General features: G+C 32.1%; 1 protein-coding gene across 7 annotated transcripts in view; it reads right to left on the minus strand.

The window, feature by feature from the left end:
- Positions 1-13,609, minus strand: part of LOC105839936 (aryl hydrocarbon receptor nuclear translocator-like protein 2) — a 110,139-nt gene that overhangs the window by 8,786 nt on the left and 87,744 nt on the right. For all 7 annotated transcript variants that reach the window (XM_036283176.1, XM_036283181.1, XM_036283179.1 and 4 more), the window contains 7 exons: positions 12,639-12,808; positions 11,821-11,903; positions 11,645-11,740; positions 5,994-6,366; positions 1,026-1,286; positions 371-521; positions 21-135 (listed from right to left, as the gene is read on the minus strand). In XM_036283176.1, coding sequence (XP_036139069.1) covers positions 21-135; positions 371-521; positions 1,026-1,286; positions 5,994-6,366; positions 11,645-11,740; positions 11,821-11,903; positions 12,639-12,808 — 1,249 coding nt within the window. The remainder of the gene's footprint in view (positions 1-20; positions 136-370; positions 522-1,025; positions 1,287-5,993; positions 6,367-11,644; positions 11,741-11,820; positions 11,904-12,638; positions 12,809-13,609) is intronic.

Genomic DNA, 13,609 nt, shown 5'->3' on the forward strand with positions numbered 1-13,609 from the left:
ACATATATAGTTCAACTTACCGATTCTATTGGTGTGTTAATGTCGGCAGGCCGAATGAGATCTCTGCTACTTGCGGGCACGGTCGCAGAAAACCGTTCTTTCATCTCTTTCATCAGGCGGATGCCTTCTTCTTCCCTGCACAAAAAGTTTCTCATGCTAATATTGAATATATGTTGCACGACTATATTCCCGACTTGTTTGCTTTAACACTTAAAAAACAAAAAAAACTTTTTTCATTAGAATGGGCTTGAGCAAATGTAAAAAGAAATTTTGTTGTAATTCTACAATAATTTGAAAGAAATTGATTATTTTAATACTCGTTAATACCGGGTTAATCCGCTCTATCAATAAGATATGAAACAGTACTTACGAAACCAGGCTATTGATGCAAACAAAAGACACCACCGTTTGCGTATTTTCGTCAAGTTCCAAATAACCTTGGGTCCGTAAGTAGATAAATTCACCGGACCTTGTGAGTAATCTGTAGCACGACGAGCCAAAAGTTTCTGCACGGTCGTACACTAAAAATGCATTAAAAAATCATGATTAATTACAAGAGTAAAATGATATTTGATTTCGTTACGTTTCGGATTCTACATTGGTTATTTTACATATACTTTATTGCTACATTTAAATTGCAATTGGTTATGGAAATAACATGCATTTCATAAGCGTTCGTGCCTGTAAAGTTTAAATGTATTAAAATATCGATATAATGTCGGTATAACGCATAATATATAACATTATATAACATTATATAACATAATATATAACATTATTAATCTAACTGTTAAACATATGGCGGTGTATAATTTTAATAATTTAATCACGGAACGTAATAAAAATAAACATAACGTTACTTGAATAATTTAGACATTTTATACCAGATGAAGAAGGGGGAGAGGGAGAGGGCGAGCAGACATTGATATCGTTGTAAAATGTGACGGCTGTCAAATGATGCGGTAAGTATTTCAATACTTTTGCGAGGATTTAACGTTAATTACATTTAAATATGAAAACCTTACTTTGCCGTAGACCGATCATCGGCCACCTGAAATCATCCTTGTGCATGAAGGCGAATGCATTCAGGCCCTGTATCTCCTCCGACAAGTACCCGGCAACGACCGACACCCTGTGATCGCAACATATGATACGTCCGTCGACCAGATGCCGCGTCCAATACTCGCTTTTACTGGCGTCCAGTATCGACAATTTGGTGATGGACTGCTTCTTTGACAAGGTTGCTACGCCGACGAAAACGATATCGTTGCTAGTGCCCGCCATCTCTGTTAGAGCAATTTTATATGTATCATTATTAGCAAACAATCAAGCATAATCAAGATAAAAAGTCAGGGATAAGAAATGAGTGTCTCAGGAAAGAATTGGATTATGGTAATCACAAAAATACTAAAAAACGACGAAAAAAGATACTTAGATTTCTAATCTTATTAAAATAAATCGTTGAAAGAGCGATCAACGTTCGATTCCGGAACGGTTTATTGAAGAAGGATTTCAAATGCAAATATATAAATTACATTTTTACTTCTCCTAAGCGAGCTTTCTATCGTGACGAAAATATAATTTCAAACCAACTCATCGAAATTATTTAATGCCGAAAAGTGGAAAGTTACGTCGAATGTTGGCTTTCCATTAAATATTCAGATAGGGAGAGAGTGATTTAAAATACATTAAAGAATTCGCGAACTCTCTGAAAAGTGGCGTGACAAGTTTGAATATCCTGTGTAATAAGAATCGCTGATTGAAGCCCGCCCTCGCTGAGTTCGTTTCTTTACACGCGTTTTTCTAAGTGGCATTTTTCACTGTTTAGTTCTCATCTTAAAGAAAAGAAGGGAAAAAAAGAAAAATAAGTCTACGTTAAACGCTCGTGACGCTGCGCCTACATGTCTTCGTCCCGTGATGGCGAAGGTCTAAATTTAAATACAGGCGTAAATATTTGCCATTCTCGTTTCGAAACCAGCGCTACAAGTTTTTCAGTCGTTCGTGTCGCGCGGTAAAACAAGAACATCGATCCGATAAATACACGTGCGAGAAGACGCACTCACTACGAACCGTTCGATGTAATACATAATATTATGAAAGCATGTTACTGATTTATATAGAAAGTTCGTCTGCGGTTGCCGACGGTTGCATAGCATGATAGGATTATTCGAATCGCGATGGGAATGATCTTGTTGTTAGCCACATGATAAAACGACGTAACTAAGAAACTTTGCCTGTCGAATGAATCAGCAGTAACAGGATTAACTCATTAACGCCTAAAAATACATAATTTTTTGTTCATTTTTAAGCTTTATTCTCAATAAGAAAAATGAAAAATATTTTAAACAAAACCATGTATCTTACTATTTTTGGGTGCGCTCTTTCGATTTTCGGGGTCAAAATTGCATTTTCATGCCTCAGAAAACTAATATGACAGATTTTAAGTAAAAAAGTACTAAAAAATTGGAAAAAAAATTTTTTTGATAATTTTTTTCGAGTAGAAAAAGTATTTAAAAGTATTCATTTCTAACCGCTTCCAAAGGTGGATAAAATAGTTGAAGTTTAACAAGAAATTTTTTTTAATCCTAATTCACTGCAACCTTTTCAAAATGGCGGAAATTGCAAGAAATTTAGTGAAATATGAATTTTTTCTAAAAAATTCTATGAAAATCAATCATTGTCAAGCTTCATAGTATGAATTTTGAATGAATTCAATATCATTGTTCATGTTTTATCAGAATTTACAATCTGAATAATGGTGGATCCAATATAGCGGTCAGAGAACTAAAAAAATAATTTTTTCGTGATTATTAGCAACAGAAGTTTTAAAACTATAAGTTTTGTATGTTTTTTTATGTTTTGGGTATCGCAAAATGGCGGAACCAAGATGGCAAATGGAAAATAAAAAATGCCAGAATTTTTAAATAAAAAAACATCATATTCTATAAAAAAATTTCTTGAAAAAAGTATTATCAATTTTTCATTGAATGCGTTGTTTTTCAAAAAATAAAATTATAAAGTTTTGAAATTATAATCACTATAACACTTATTCTTAAACTATCAGGCCAAAGAGAACTACCTTCGTACGTTTCTACTATAAACTATTCTAAGGGTTTCTGAGGTTGCTGATTCCAAATCTGGTGAGATTTTTTAAATTTAAAATGGCGGATTTAATATAATGGATAGGATATAAAAATGTCAGAATTTTCAATAAAAAAGAAGTCCCGCAATTTTAGTATTCTCAAGTAATGTACTTGAAGCTTCCGTCCGTTAGCCGTTACTCATGAACGTTTTCCAACTCTTACCACGTAGAGGTAACTTTTTTACCATTGTCAAGGTCTCGCAATACTTACTGCAAACTCGTTTGATTTTACTTTTTTTTCTCCAAGTCAAATGCGTTGTATAAAAATTGACAAGAGTACTTTCTTAAAAAAATTTTTTTATAGAATACGATATTTTTTTATTTGGAAATTCTGACATTTTTTATTTTCCATTCGCTATCTTAGACCCGCCATTTTGCGATACCCAAAAAACATACAAAACTTATAGTTTTAAAACTTTTGTTGCTAATAATCATAAAAAAATTAAATATTTTTTTAGTTCTCTGACTGCCATATTGAATCCGTCATTATTAAAATTGTAAATTCTGATAAAACATGAATAATGATGTTGAATTCATCTAAAATTCATACTATAAAGCTTGATAATGCTTGGTTTTCATAGAATTATTGAGAAAAATCCATATTTCACTAAATTTCTTGCAATTTCCATTTTGAAAAGATTGAAGTAAATTGGGGTTAAAAAAAATTTCTCGTTAAACTTCAACTATTTTATCCACTTTTAGACGCAGTTAGAAATGGATCCTAATACCTTTTCTACTCGAAAAAATTACCAAAAAAAATTTTTTCCAATTTTTCAGTACTTTTCCACTTAAAGTCCGCCATAATGGTTTTCTGAGGCATAAAAATGCAATTTTGACCCCAGAAATCGAAAGAGCACACCAAAAAATAGTAAGATACATGGTTTTGTTGAAAATATTTCTCATTTTTCCTATTGAGAATAAAGCTAAAAATGAACGAAAAATTACGTATTTTTGAGCGTTAATAGGTTAATCTTCACATAAAGTAAAGTAAGCGAAATATTCGTTCGACTTTCAACAAATAGTTTATTAAATCGCTATCAAGAATCTTCCCGATCTAAACATTTTTATGTAAAAGCCAATCTATCTTTTTTATCAAACTGATTCATGAATTAATTTTTAAACTTGCAGTAGTTCTTTAGAATTTATAACGATTGTCTTATTCCTCTAATATTTTAATAAGATATTTTGTATGACTGTAATCAAAGAAGTAAATACAGCAAATTTCAAAATTTAGATAAAGTAACCTTTGTCAACTTGTGACTTTTATTAACTAAACCGCATAAAACTCATTTAATTTAGTTTATTGGTAAATATTTAGAAATGCCACCTCTTCGAAAACACAAGTCTTTTTTTATAACAACCAACAAAATTATTACAAAATTAGTACAAAAAATGAAATGTATAATAATTTTTAGGGGAGGACATCTTTAATAAAGTTATTAACAAAGAAAGTATCCAATTGACGGAGTCAGTAATATAGATTTAGATGTTATTTTGCTCTGTAAGCAGAGAAAGGTGTGACTTTATTTCGCATGGAAAACTCATGTGAAACATTACAAGTATAGATTTTGTGCTTTTCACACGAAGTGAGATGCGGATTACACAACCCTGTACTTAAATAATTGTATCATGAGTTTTCGATTTTCTATGCAAAGCGAGATTAACTCCACACTCCTCTGTGCTTACCACCTAAAACACAAGATCTATATTTGTATTTTATAACTGCATTTATTGTTAATAACTGTTTAATAAAAACCTCCTCCTAAAAAATAAAATACATTTTTTTTGTATATTAATTTTGTTGATATAAAAAAAACTTGTGTTTTCGAGAAGATAATACATCTAGATGTTTGCTATTTTATTTTTAAAAAACTCTACAGGTATAGTAAAATAAAATAAGATTAAAATCTTTATTTCAATTATTTACGGTGTCAATACATAAAAAAATAAAATATATTTTTCATATAAAATATTTGTAAATAAACAAAATTATTTTTTAAAATTTAAAGACATATTGGGCCTTATTACATGCTTATAAATATAATAAGGCCCGAATAAAAAGTAAATTAAAAATAATAACGGAATTAAACATTATTTTCTAAATCAATTTCACAAAATAATTATTAATTATAAAAACAAAATCCCTTTATTCCATTTAATCATCACAATTACCTTTAATTTAGTTTAATTAATCTTTTAATATTTGGAAATTTTTATCTGTTTGACTGCAATTTTAATTTTTATAGAAAATTAACAATATTGAAAATTATTCTTTGGTGTAAACTTTATATACAAACAAGTAACAATAACCATATAAAAATAGCCATATAAGTGGGTCTTATTTAATAAATACCAGGGTGCAATAAAAAATTAAATGCAGGAAGGAAGAAAAAAACATGACAAAAATTAAATTCACATTTTAGCTACGCTCTTAACGTTAAATCCTTTCAGATTTATCTTTCAAAGTTAATTTATCTAACGTATCAAATTCGATTTACGCAGCAAAGCCAAAAATTTCAAGCTATTACAAGATAGTTATATCTAAACGAGTTATATATCTACACGAAAAGAACGATTTTGTTAAAGTATAATAATCTAAAAATTTAGATACTACTGAAAGAAATCTGAAAGTAATTTTGTTAAGTTATCAAAATCATTTGATAACTCAGATACTCAAGCTAATTGCTAAAACGTAAAATTTTTGGCAGTATTGCTCACCGCGAGCATTCTACATATATAATTATTTTAATCCAAAAAGATTATTTTCAGATGTGTATTAATAGTTAAATTTTTAAATGCTTCGACAAAACTGTCTTTCCATGTATCGACGTACCGAAAGATGAAGGCTCACCTCGTTGCCTTTCTCTCTTCCCGTTAGTATCCGTGCAAGTCTGCGCGAGTCTAAGGCGACCCGAAACGTTAAAGCACTCATACTGCGGCGACAGGTCGTTCTGCTTAGAGGGATTTTTGGATTTATGTATCATGCGGATCGTGAAGTGCCGCCTCTGCTCACGGAAGCGCTTGATCCTTTCGTTCGTCCGATGATTTGTCGTCGATTCCTCGGAGGAGCTGGAACTATTGTTGTCATGCGCCACCTCGGACCCCTGCGCTACACCGCCCGTCGACGACATCGGCTGCATCCCGTCAGGCGTAAGATTACGCGTGAGATCGCCATGATCCTTGGGATAGATGTAATCATACAGGGAATGCCCCAGCAACTCGTTCTGCGAAACGCAATTCCGAGAACAATACAGTCTGATTATGAATGCCTTTTTAAAAAACGAGAGTCACTAACTGTGCTCACAAACAACTTTCGTCTCATCTACCCTTCTTCCACCTACTCTTTTTTCTTGCTCTTTCTCTATCGTCAGTTCTGGTGTCTCTTGTTCGAGTGGAGTCGAAATAGAGAGAGAAAGAGAAAGAGAGAAGTGATACTTAACCAGCTTCCAAGAGTCGGTTCGTTACGGCAGAGTGGCGAATTACACATCGTTACGCCTGAATCTGGAGCGCCACCGACGCGCGATTGATATACATAGAATGGAAGACATTTTTTTTATATTTTATTCATGGTTATCCCATCGTCGCCGTCGCCGCTGCTGCTGCTACCCGTTTCGTTTTCTTGTAGAAACGTGGAGAAAACCTTTAGGGGTTGCGGGAAACCAGGAAAGGAGGGGGGAGGGGGAGAAAAGCAATAACACACGTGCAGAGCTCCCATCCCCCAAGATCTGCGAATCTCGCAAAATTCAAGTAAAAATAAATATAAAATCGCGCATTGAAGTCTCTGCCGGAAGCTTTTTTAATCGAATCTCTCTGTTCAATTAATTAATTTTGCGCGATGCCTCATCGAGAGAACATTTATTGCGTAGCGGAAGAAGTATCATCCTTCCTGTTGTTTCGGGACCAATATCGTCTTTGTTATCGTGTGAGATTTCCTAGAAACGATCTCGAGTCCACATAAACACGTGCGACCTTGAACGCAAATAAAAGGGCAATGGCCCTAAGCGGCTAATTGTAGTTTAGAAGAAGGCAGGTATAAAATATTTTCCGGAAGACTCTCCTAGTGCCGGCCGCCCAGATTTCGAATTATTAGAATTGTAATACTTTCTTTAACGTTACTTATCTAATTTTCTCGATTATTCTCCGCAAATTCAATCCAACGAGTACATTGCAGACAAACAACAGTCACAACAGTAGGTATAATAGATCAGAGGTTGCGATTCATACGCGCTATGAACGAATGTAGAGAAGTATACTCCTTTCGAAAATAAAGAATCACCGATTAGTTGGAAAAACAGATAAATTTGCGAAATTTACTAGGTAACAGGTGACAGTTTTATTTTTAGCCTGTCGCTTATTTTAATAAATGTCGTGACGTTTCGCAAAGGAATCAGTTACACGGATGTGCGCGTCCAATAGCTTCTTATATATAATAAACAGAGTCTAAAACTAATAACAAATTTCTTACAAAATCATAATTTTAAAAAAACCAGAATCAAAAGTAGTTTGAAATAAATAGATTATAATAACCATGTCATTGTGAAATATAAAAGTAAAAGAATGCAAAACAATATGGTGGTCTACTAAAGAGATCCGTTCGGCTAGCATTCTCCTTTTGTTTGCTCCTAATCCCACAACTTCTTCTATACTGATCGTATATGGTTACGTCAGGTATATTTTTCTACTCATAATTCGCCGCCTAATGTTCGTTACGTTGTACTATCTTGAAAACCTTGAAAATCTCTTGCATCACCGGTCTAAACCCACATTTTTTTTATCGAAAGCACCAAAATTAGTCGCTTGGCTATTTTTAGCACTTATACGGTTCTATATAGACACGCTGCGAAGGGAATTTTTTCTCTAAGCGTGGTTCGAACGTGAGAATCCGAAGATCTTGCAAAATCATAGCCGGATTAAGGGGAGCCTAAAGTCGTCCGTTTTACAGGCATTTTTTAAAATAAACTGAGCTTTTAATTGGCTTTATACAATAGAATCGCAAAACTCTTACAGAATTAAAGTACGCATCAAAATCTAGAGGAATATGGTTGAGTTGACATTCAATACGAAAAAAATTTCATTTTTGATACGTAGAGCTGTCACTTGATGACAATATTTGCTTAGTATACAAACTCTACGATATACATATATGTATAAAATGAAACCGTATACTTCTAGAAATAACATATACGAACAATATCGTGCAATTCACACAAAGATTAAAAGTTTAGAAAAAAAAGATTAGCTTCTTTAACATTTTATAATTGCAAATCCAGATATAAGTTAGAAAAAGAGCAGCCTAAAAAATTGTTTTTATTCTTCATATAAAGTCCAGTTCATATAATGATATTAATACGTGTACTTTAATTCTGAAAAAGAATTCCCAAATTTATAAAAGAAATACATACGAAATCTTGTTAATGATATGCACAAATACTCTACATTATCACCCCGATTAAGTTTGACGGGCACTTTAGCATCCTCTTAATGAAAGTTTCGAGTATGGGAGAAGGTTTAGTATTAGAATTTTCTCGTAATAACTACAATAATAACAAAAAACGTGCAACTTTTTTTTTCACGTACACAATTAATCGCATTGTTAGCTACTCCACAAAAAAACTTCGCGAACAAAAGAATCAATAACATCTCGGTATCATGAGGCATATTCTTGGATGTAGCCGTCCTGAAACCAATCTAATAATCCAACCGTAAAACTATTAATCTCCGTTATTTCAAAATTTCGATTATCCGCGAATCCCATATAGGTTTGCGACTCGGTTTCCAATCGAATAGGTCGGTTATTGATTTAATTCTTTGCAAACTGCCTGACGAACGGAGAAGTTTCACACAATCTGTTGCTCAAATAAAAAAAATGTAAAAATTTAAAAAGATATGCCATAGGATAACACGATAATATTAATTACAAAATCATACACAAGAATAAACGTTCGCGTTTGATGCCATTTGTATATTTGATAAAAGAAATAGGAAATAGGAAAATCTATTATGTATCTAAACTTAAAAATATATTAAGATTAGACTTTTTAACGTTGGAACTTTTTAAGACACACGTGCAATATTCGCGGCAAAAATAGCTTTGAAAAATAAATCTTGCCCTTAACATTTGAATGATTTGACTCTAAAGTTCGATTCTATGCAATAATACATTTCTGAACGTATGACATTTTCCTGCTTCTGCGTTTGTGATTTCCTAGAAAAATACAAGATATTTTTTGTACTGTTTATTCTTTTTCTTTATGCTTTTTTTTGCATATCGTTTAATATCTCCTTAGTAAGCTGCGCAGTTCGTATATTCGTATGAAAAATACATTATCTCAGTTAGTTTCTTTGAGTTCGTCTCTTCGCAGCTGAGTCTAAGTGAAATAAAATTTTTCTGTTGCTGTTAGAGAAGGAGTGTCACATGCATAATTATACGACGATAGTCCGAAAAAGTTTTGTATGCCGATCTCGTTGGATGGCAACGCTACGACCGTGCACAAAGAAGCACAGCAGGCAGCAAAGCGTGATTCCTGCTTTAGCGCCATATATATGTATCTCGAACATCGATCGCGCTAATTATTTGCGTACAATACTCGCTTAATATCTACAGCGGACTATTAGCCGGTCTGCTTTTATTACAAGATATAAACGAACATGCGCATTATGTCTGTAACGTTCATTACTTGATCCTTAAATCTGCCTTCGGTTAATCACACGCTCTATTTTACGTAATGATTCTCGCGGCGATTAACCCACAATCTCGTCTGGTTAAATTAATATTTCTCGATGAACCAAATCCCGCGCGTTTTGCGATACAGAGTTATCGTTCATTCTTTTAACGTAAAGAAAACAGATTCGATACAGAGTTATCGTTTCATTCTTTTAACGTAAAGAAAACAGATATAGGACACATCAACAAACACACACATACGGATAGAATAATAATTAATGATTTGTTTAATAACTTACATAACTCTTTCAAATTTTAAATAATATAGTTATATAACTAATAATATAATGAAGTTAATCATCTTAATATCTTCACATTATTATTTCATTGAACCAAATTTCATTATTTACATAAAGACAAGCTGTATAATGTTTAATTTAAGATAAATACCACGCTGTAACAAAAAACAATGTTGCATGTATATTACTTAATCTAAATTTTTTTTAATATTCATTTGTTACACTTAAAATATATTTAAATGCGTCTCCAGTCATTCAGTTTAGTTAACTAACGTATACAAAACTTTTTAACATTTCAGGTTCATGTTCCACAAATTAAAATAAATTTTTGCGGAAACTTAAACGCTGAGCAAGAGCATATATATGTAGGAGATTAAACACATAAATTTCCGGGAAAAGTCGCACGTGGATTCTGTGAATAATTATCAAGCGGGATCATCGCACGCTTTATTTGCAGCGGGGCAAATTTTTCGTCGAAACATACACGAGCGGACGTGCGATCTTTCCGCGGACGGATAATTCCCGCGTACAAATACGCAAAACGAATATGGATATTGATGGGCATACACGTTTCATAGCGAGCGAAAAGGAGCAGAGGGCACAGAGCACGCCGGTTGCCATGGGAGCATATTTGCGTTGCACGCATTCATTTGATCGATAATTCCTAACTCCGTGTGCCACAGGGTAGGTCGGTGCTGCAGCTGAAGCTGTACGAGAAATCGTGATCGCTGCCGCCACTATATCTATCTCCCTCCCTCACTCATCTTCTCGGCGCCGGCGCGAAAAGGTCGCACAGACGCATCTTTCAACCGCCGCAATGTAAATACGTTGTAAAAAAAAGTCTGCCGTAGAAGAGATGGAGAATTCCACGAAATGTCGATAATGTGTAAATATTCTGTTAATATGTAGTTGCGAAGCGAACATTTCTAGCGCTCTACTTCGACGCATGAAAAAGCATATTAATCGTTCTGCTGTAAAGTAAACAATATTGTAAAGATGTTCACGCGATTCTCTTTTTCGTAAAATATATTTGCATCTTTACTCATCGAGGTATCGAGAATGAATATTGAAGACCACGCAGTCAATTGAAACAATAAATATATAACTCTGATACTCGCAATAAATGATTTTCAATTGCATACATCAGAAGTAAATAAAACTTCGTTCGTGATGAAAAACATTTAAAATATCCAAAATATTAAGACATCAAAGAAGTAAGAAATTCGCGATTTTTTGAGAATTATATATATAATTTAATTTTTAATTTATTCGTCTCGAAAGTCGACATTTCTAAGATCATAAATTTTTTGACGCTTTCGCTAATATTTCTGTGCGGAATGTAAAAGCCAACCGGATGTCTTTTAATATTACAGATTCTTTTAGAACAAGTTCTTTAGCAAAAAAATCCGCAGTCTTTATACAATTGATTAAAATAAAGAGCTTCTGGCAAAAGAAACTTCAAAAGATACGAAACATCGGCAAAATTATAGTCTTTAGTCACAATAAAAATAATTTATCGTAATGATAAGGAGAACTCACCTGATGTTGACAACCGAAATATTGCTCCCCTTGTCGACTAATGTAGACAATTTTTCCTGTTGCGGTAACTACGAAGAAGAAGCCGTCAACCAGATTCTGTTAAAATTTGAAAAATAAGTCAAGAGTGTTGATTATTCCCGGTCGATCTGTGCTAGAGATAAACATTGTACACTTACGTTGACAAAAAATTGTTCCAGGTCAAAATCAGATTTAACATTCAAAAGCGGGGGAAGAAAATTCTTCGTGCCACTTCCAACTGCTGTAAGTAATGCACAAGATAAGTATATAATTGTAATGTTTTTAACACACACCATAATTAAAATTTTAACGATATGATCAACAGTGAATTCATGTTGGTTATTCTACTTTGTGATTATATGAGCTATTAAAATATAACAAAATATAATGTAATATAATATAATAAATTATATAACACGTAATAATAAATGTAATAATAACATATAATAATAATTTCGTGATGGTAGCAATAATAGAATAGATAGAAATAATTTAAAGCAACGAAATACAAACATAAAAAAAATGTTTTGTAGGAAGCATTTTTAATCATATTAAACGAAAAAAATAATTGCAACTATCATACTTACAGACATTTTTAATATCAATTAGATATTTATAATTGTTTTAACTATGTCAATTATACAGCGATTAAATAGTTATTATTATTACTACATAAATAATATACAATAATTATATTTACTATATTAAAATAATAATTATAATTATGATTGGATTAACTATACGAAAGTGTTTCTTTCATTTTTACATCAATATCTTGAATAATTATAATTATGGTTAGGATACATATATATATATATATATATATATATATATATATATATATAATTATTATAGCAATAATAATTATATACATGGAGCTCCTAATCATAATTATTTTACCATTCAATTGTAATCTAAAACATTGAAAACTTTTCTCTTTCAGTATAAAGTATTTTGACAAGATCAAGATACTTACTGTACTGAACCCTCAGGTAGGCGCTAGATAATCTTAGAATGGATATTTTGTCCATTCTCCTCGAACTTCCAGCAATACTCGGCACGACAATTGCCATCTCCGATATACATCCGTTGAGACTATCGCGACGTTGCTTTTCCGCGTGGTTTCGCGTAGTACGTGAACTATTGCTGTAACAAAGAACGAAATGATAAATTAAGCAGTGACGTTCACAAATAATTAGCATACAAAGTAGAATAAAATAAATTGTTCTGTTCTTTTCTATTTATAGAAATACATTTCCTTATGCTAATAATGCAAAAGTGACATACTTTAAATTTACATTTTTGTAAATTCAGATATAATAAATTTTCATTATATAGTATAAAATTTCATACCTATTATCATTTTCAATATTTCACACGCTGAGAAGAAAACCAGTTCAATTTTTATTCTAAATATATGAAAAAATCATATTTTGTTTCTATTACGATGTCGATTGGTTGTTCGGAGCTTGATCATATCGCGCGATTTCGTATCCGTAAGCCGATGTCATACATTTTGACAGTTAATGTAATATTTTTCATAAGATATATTGTAAGTTTTTTACGTGGTGCTTTCAATTTTAGAGAGAATCAGAAAATAAATAGCACGTCTGTATAGAGACATTAAAAAAAGAATATAATTAGTTACGATGATATTCTCTAAATTATAATTAATGAAAAATCACTGCAATCAATGAAAATCCACTGATTTCATTGGTATACTTATAACTTGCCATTTAGTGAAATAATTACACTGATCTTTCAATGATTATACACTAATTCTGAAGTAAAACTCACTAAAAGTCAATGAATATCACTAATTATCACAATTATAAATATATCATTGCAAATAGTAAAAATACACTAATTGCAATTTAGAGAGTAGTAAACATTACGTACATGTAGAATAATAATGTCTTATGTTAATTTTATTATAAGTTATGTAAA

The sequence above is a fragment of the Monomorium pharaonis genome, chromosome 2 (genome assembly GCF_013373865.1).
Source record: "Monomorium pharaonis isolate MP-MQ-018 chromosome 2, ASM1337386v2, whole genome shotgun sequence".
Taxonomy (NCBI): Eukaryota; Metazoa; Arthropoda; class Insecta; order Hymenoptera; family Formicidae; genus Monomorium; species Monomorium pharaonis.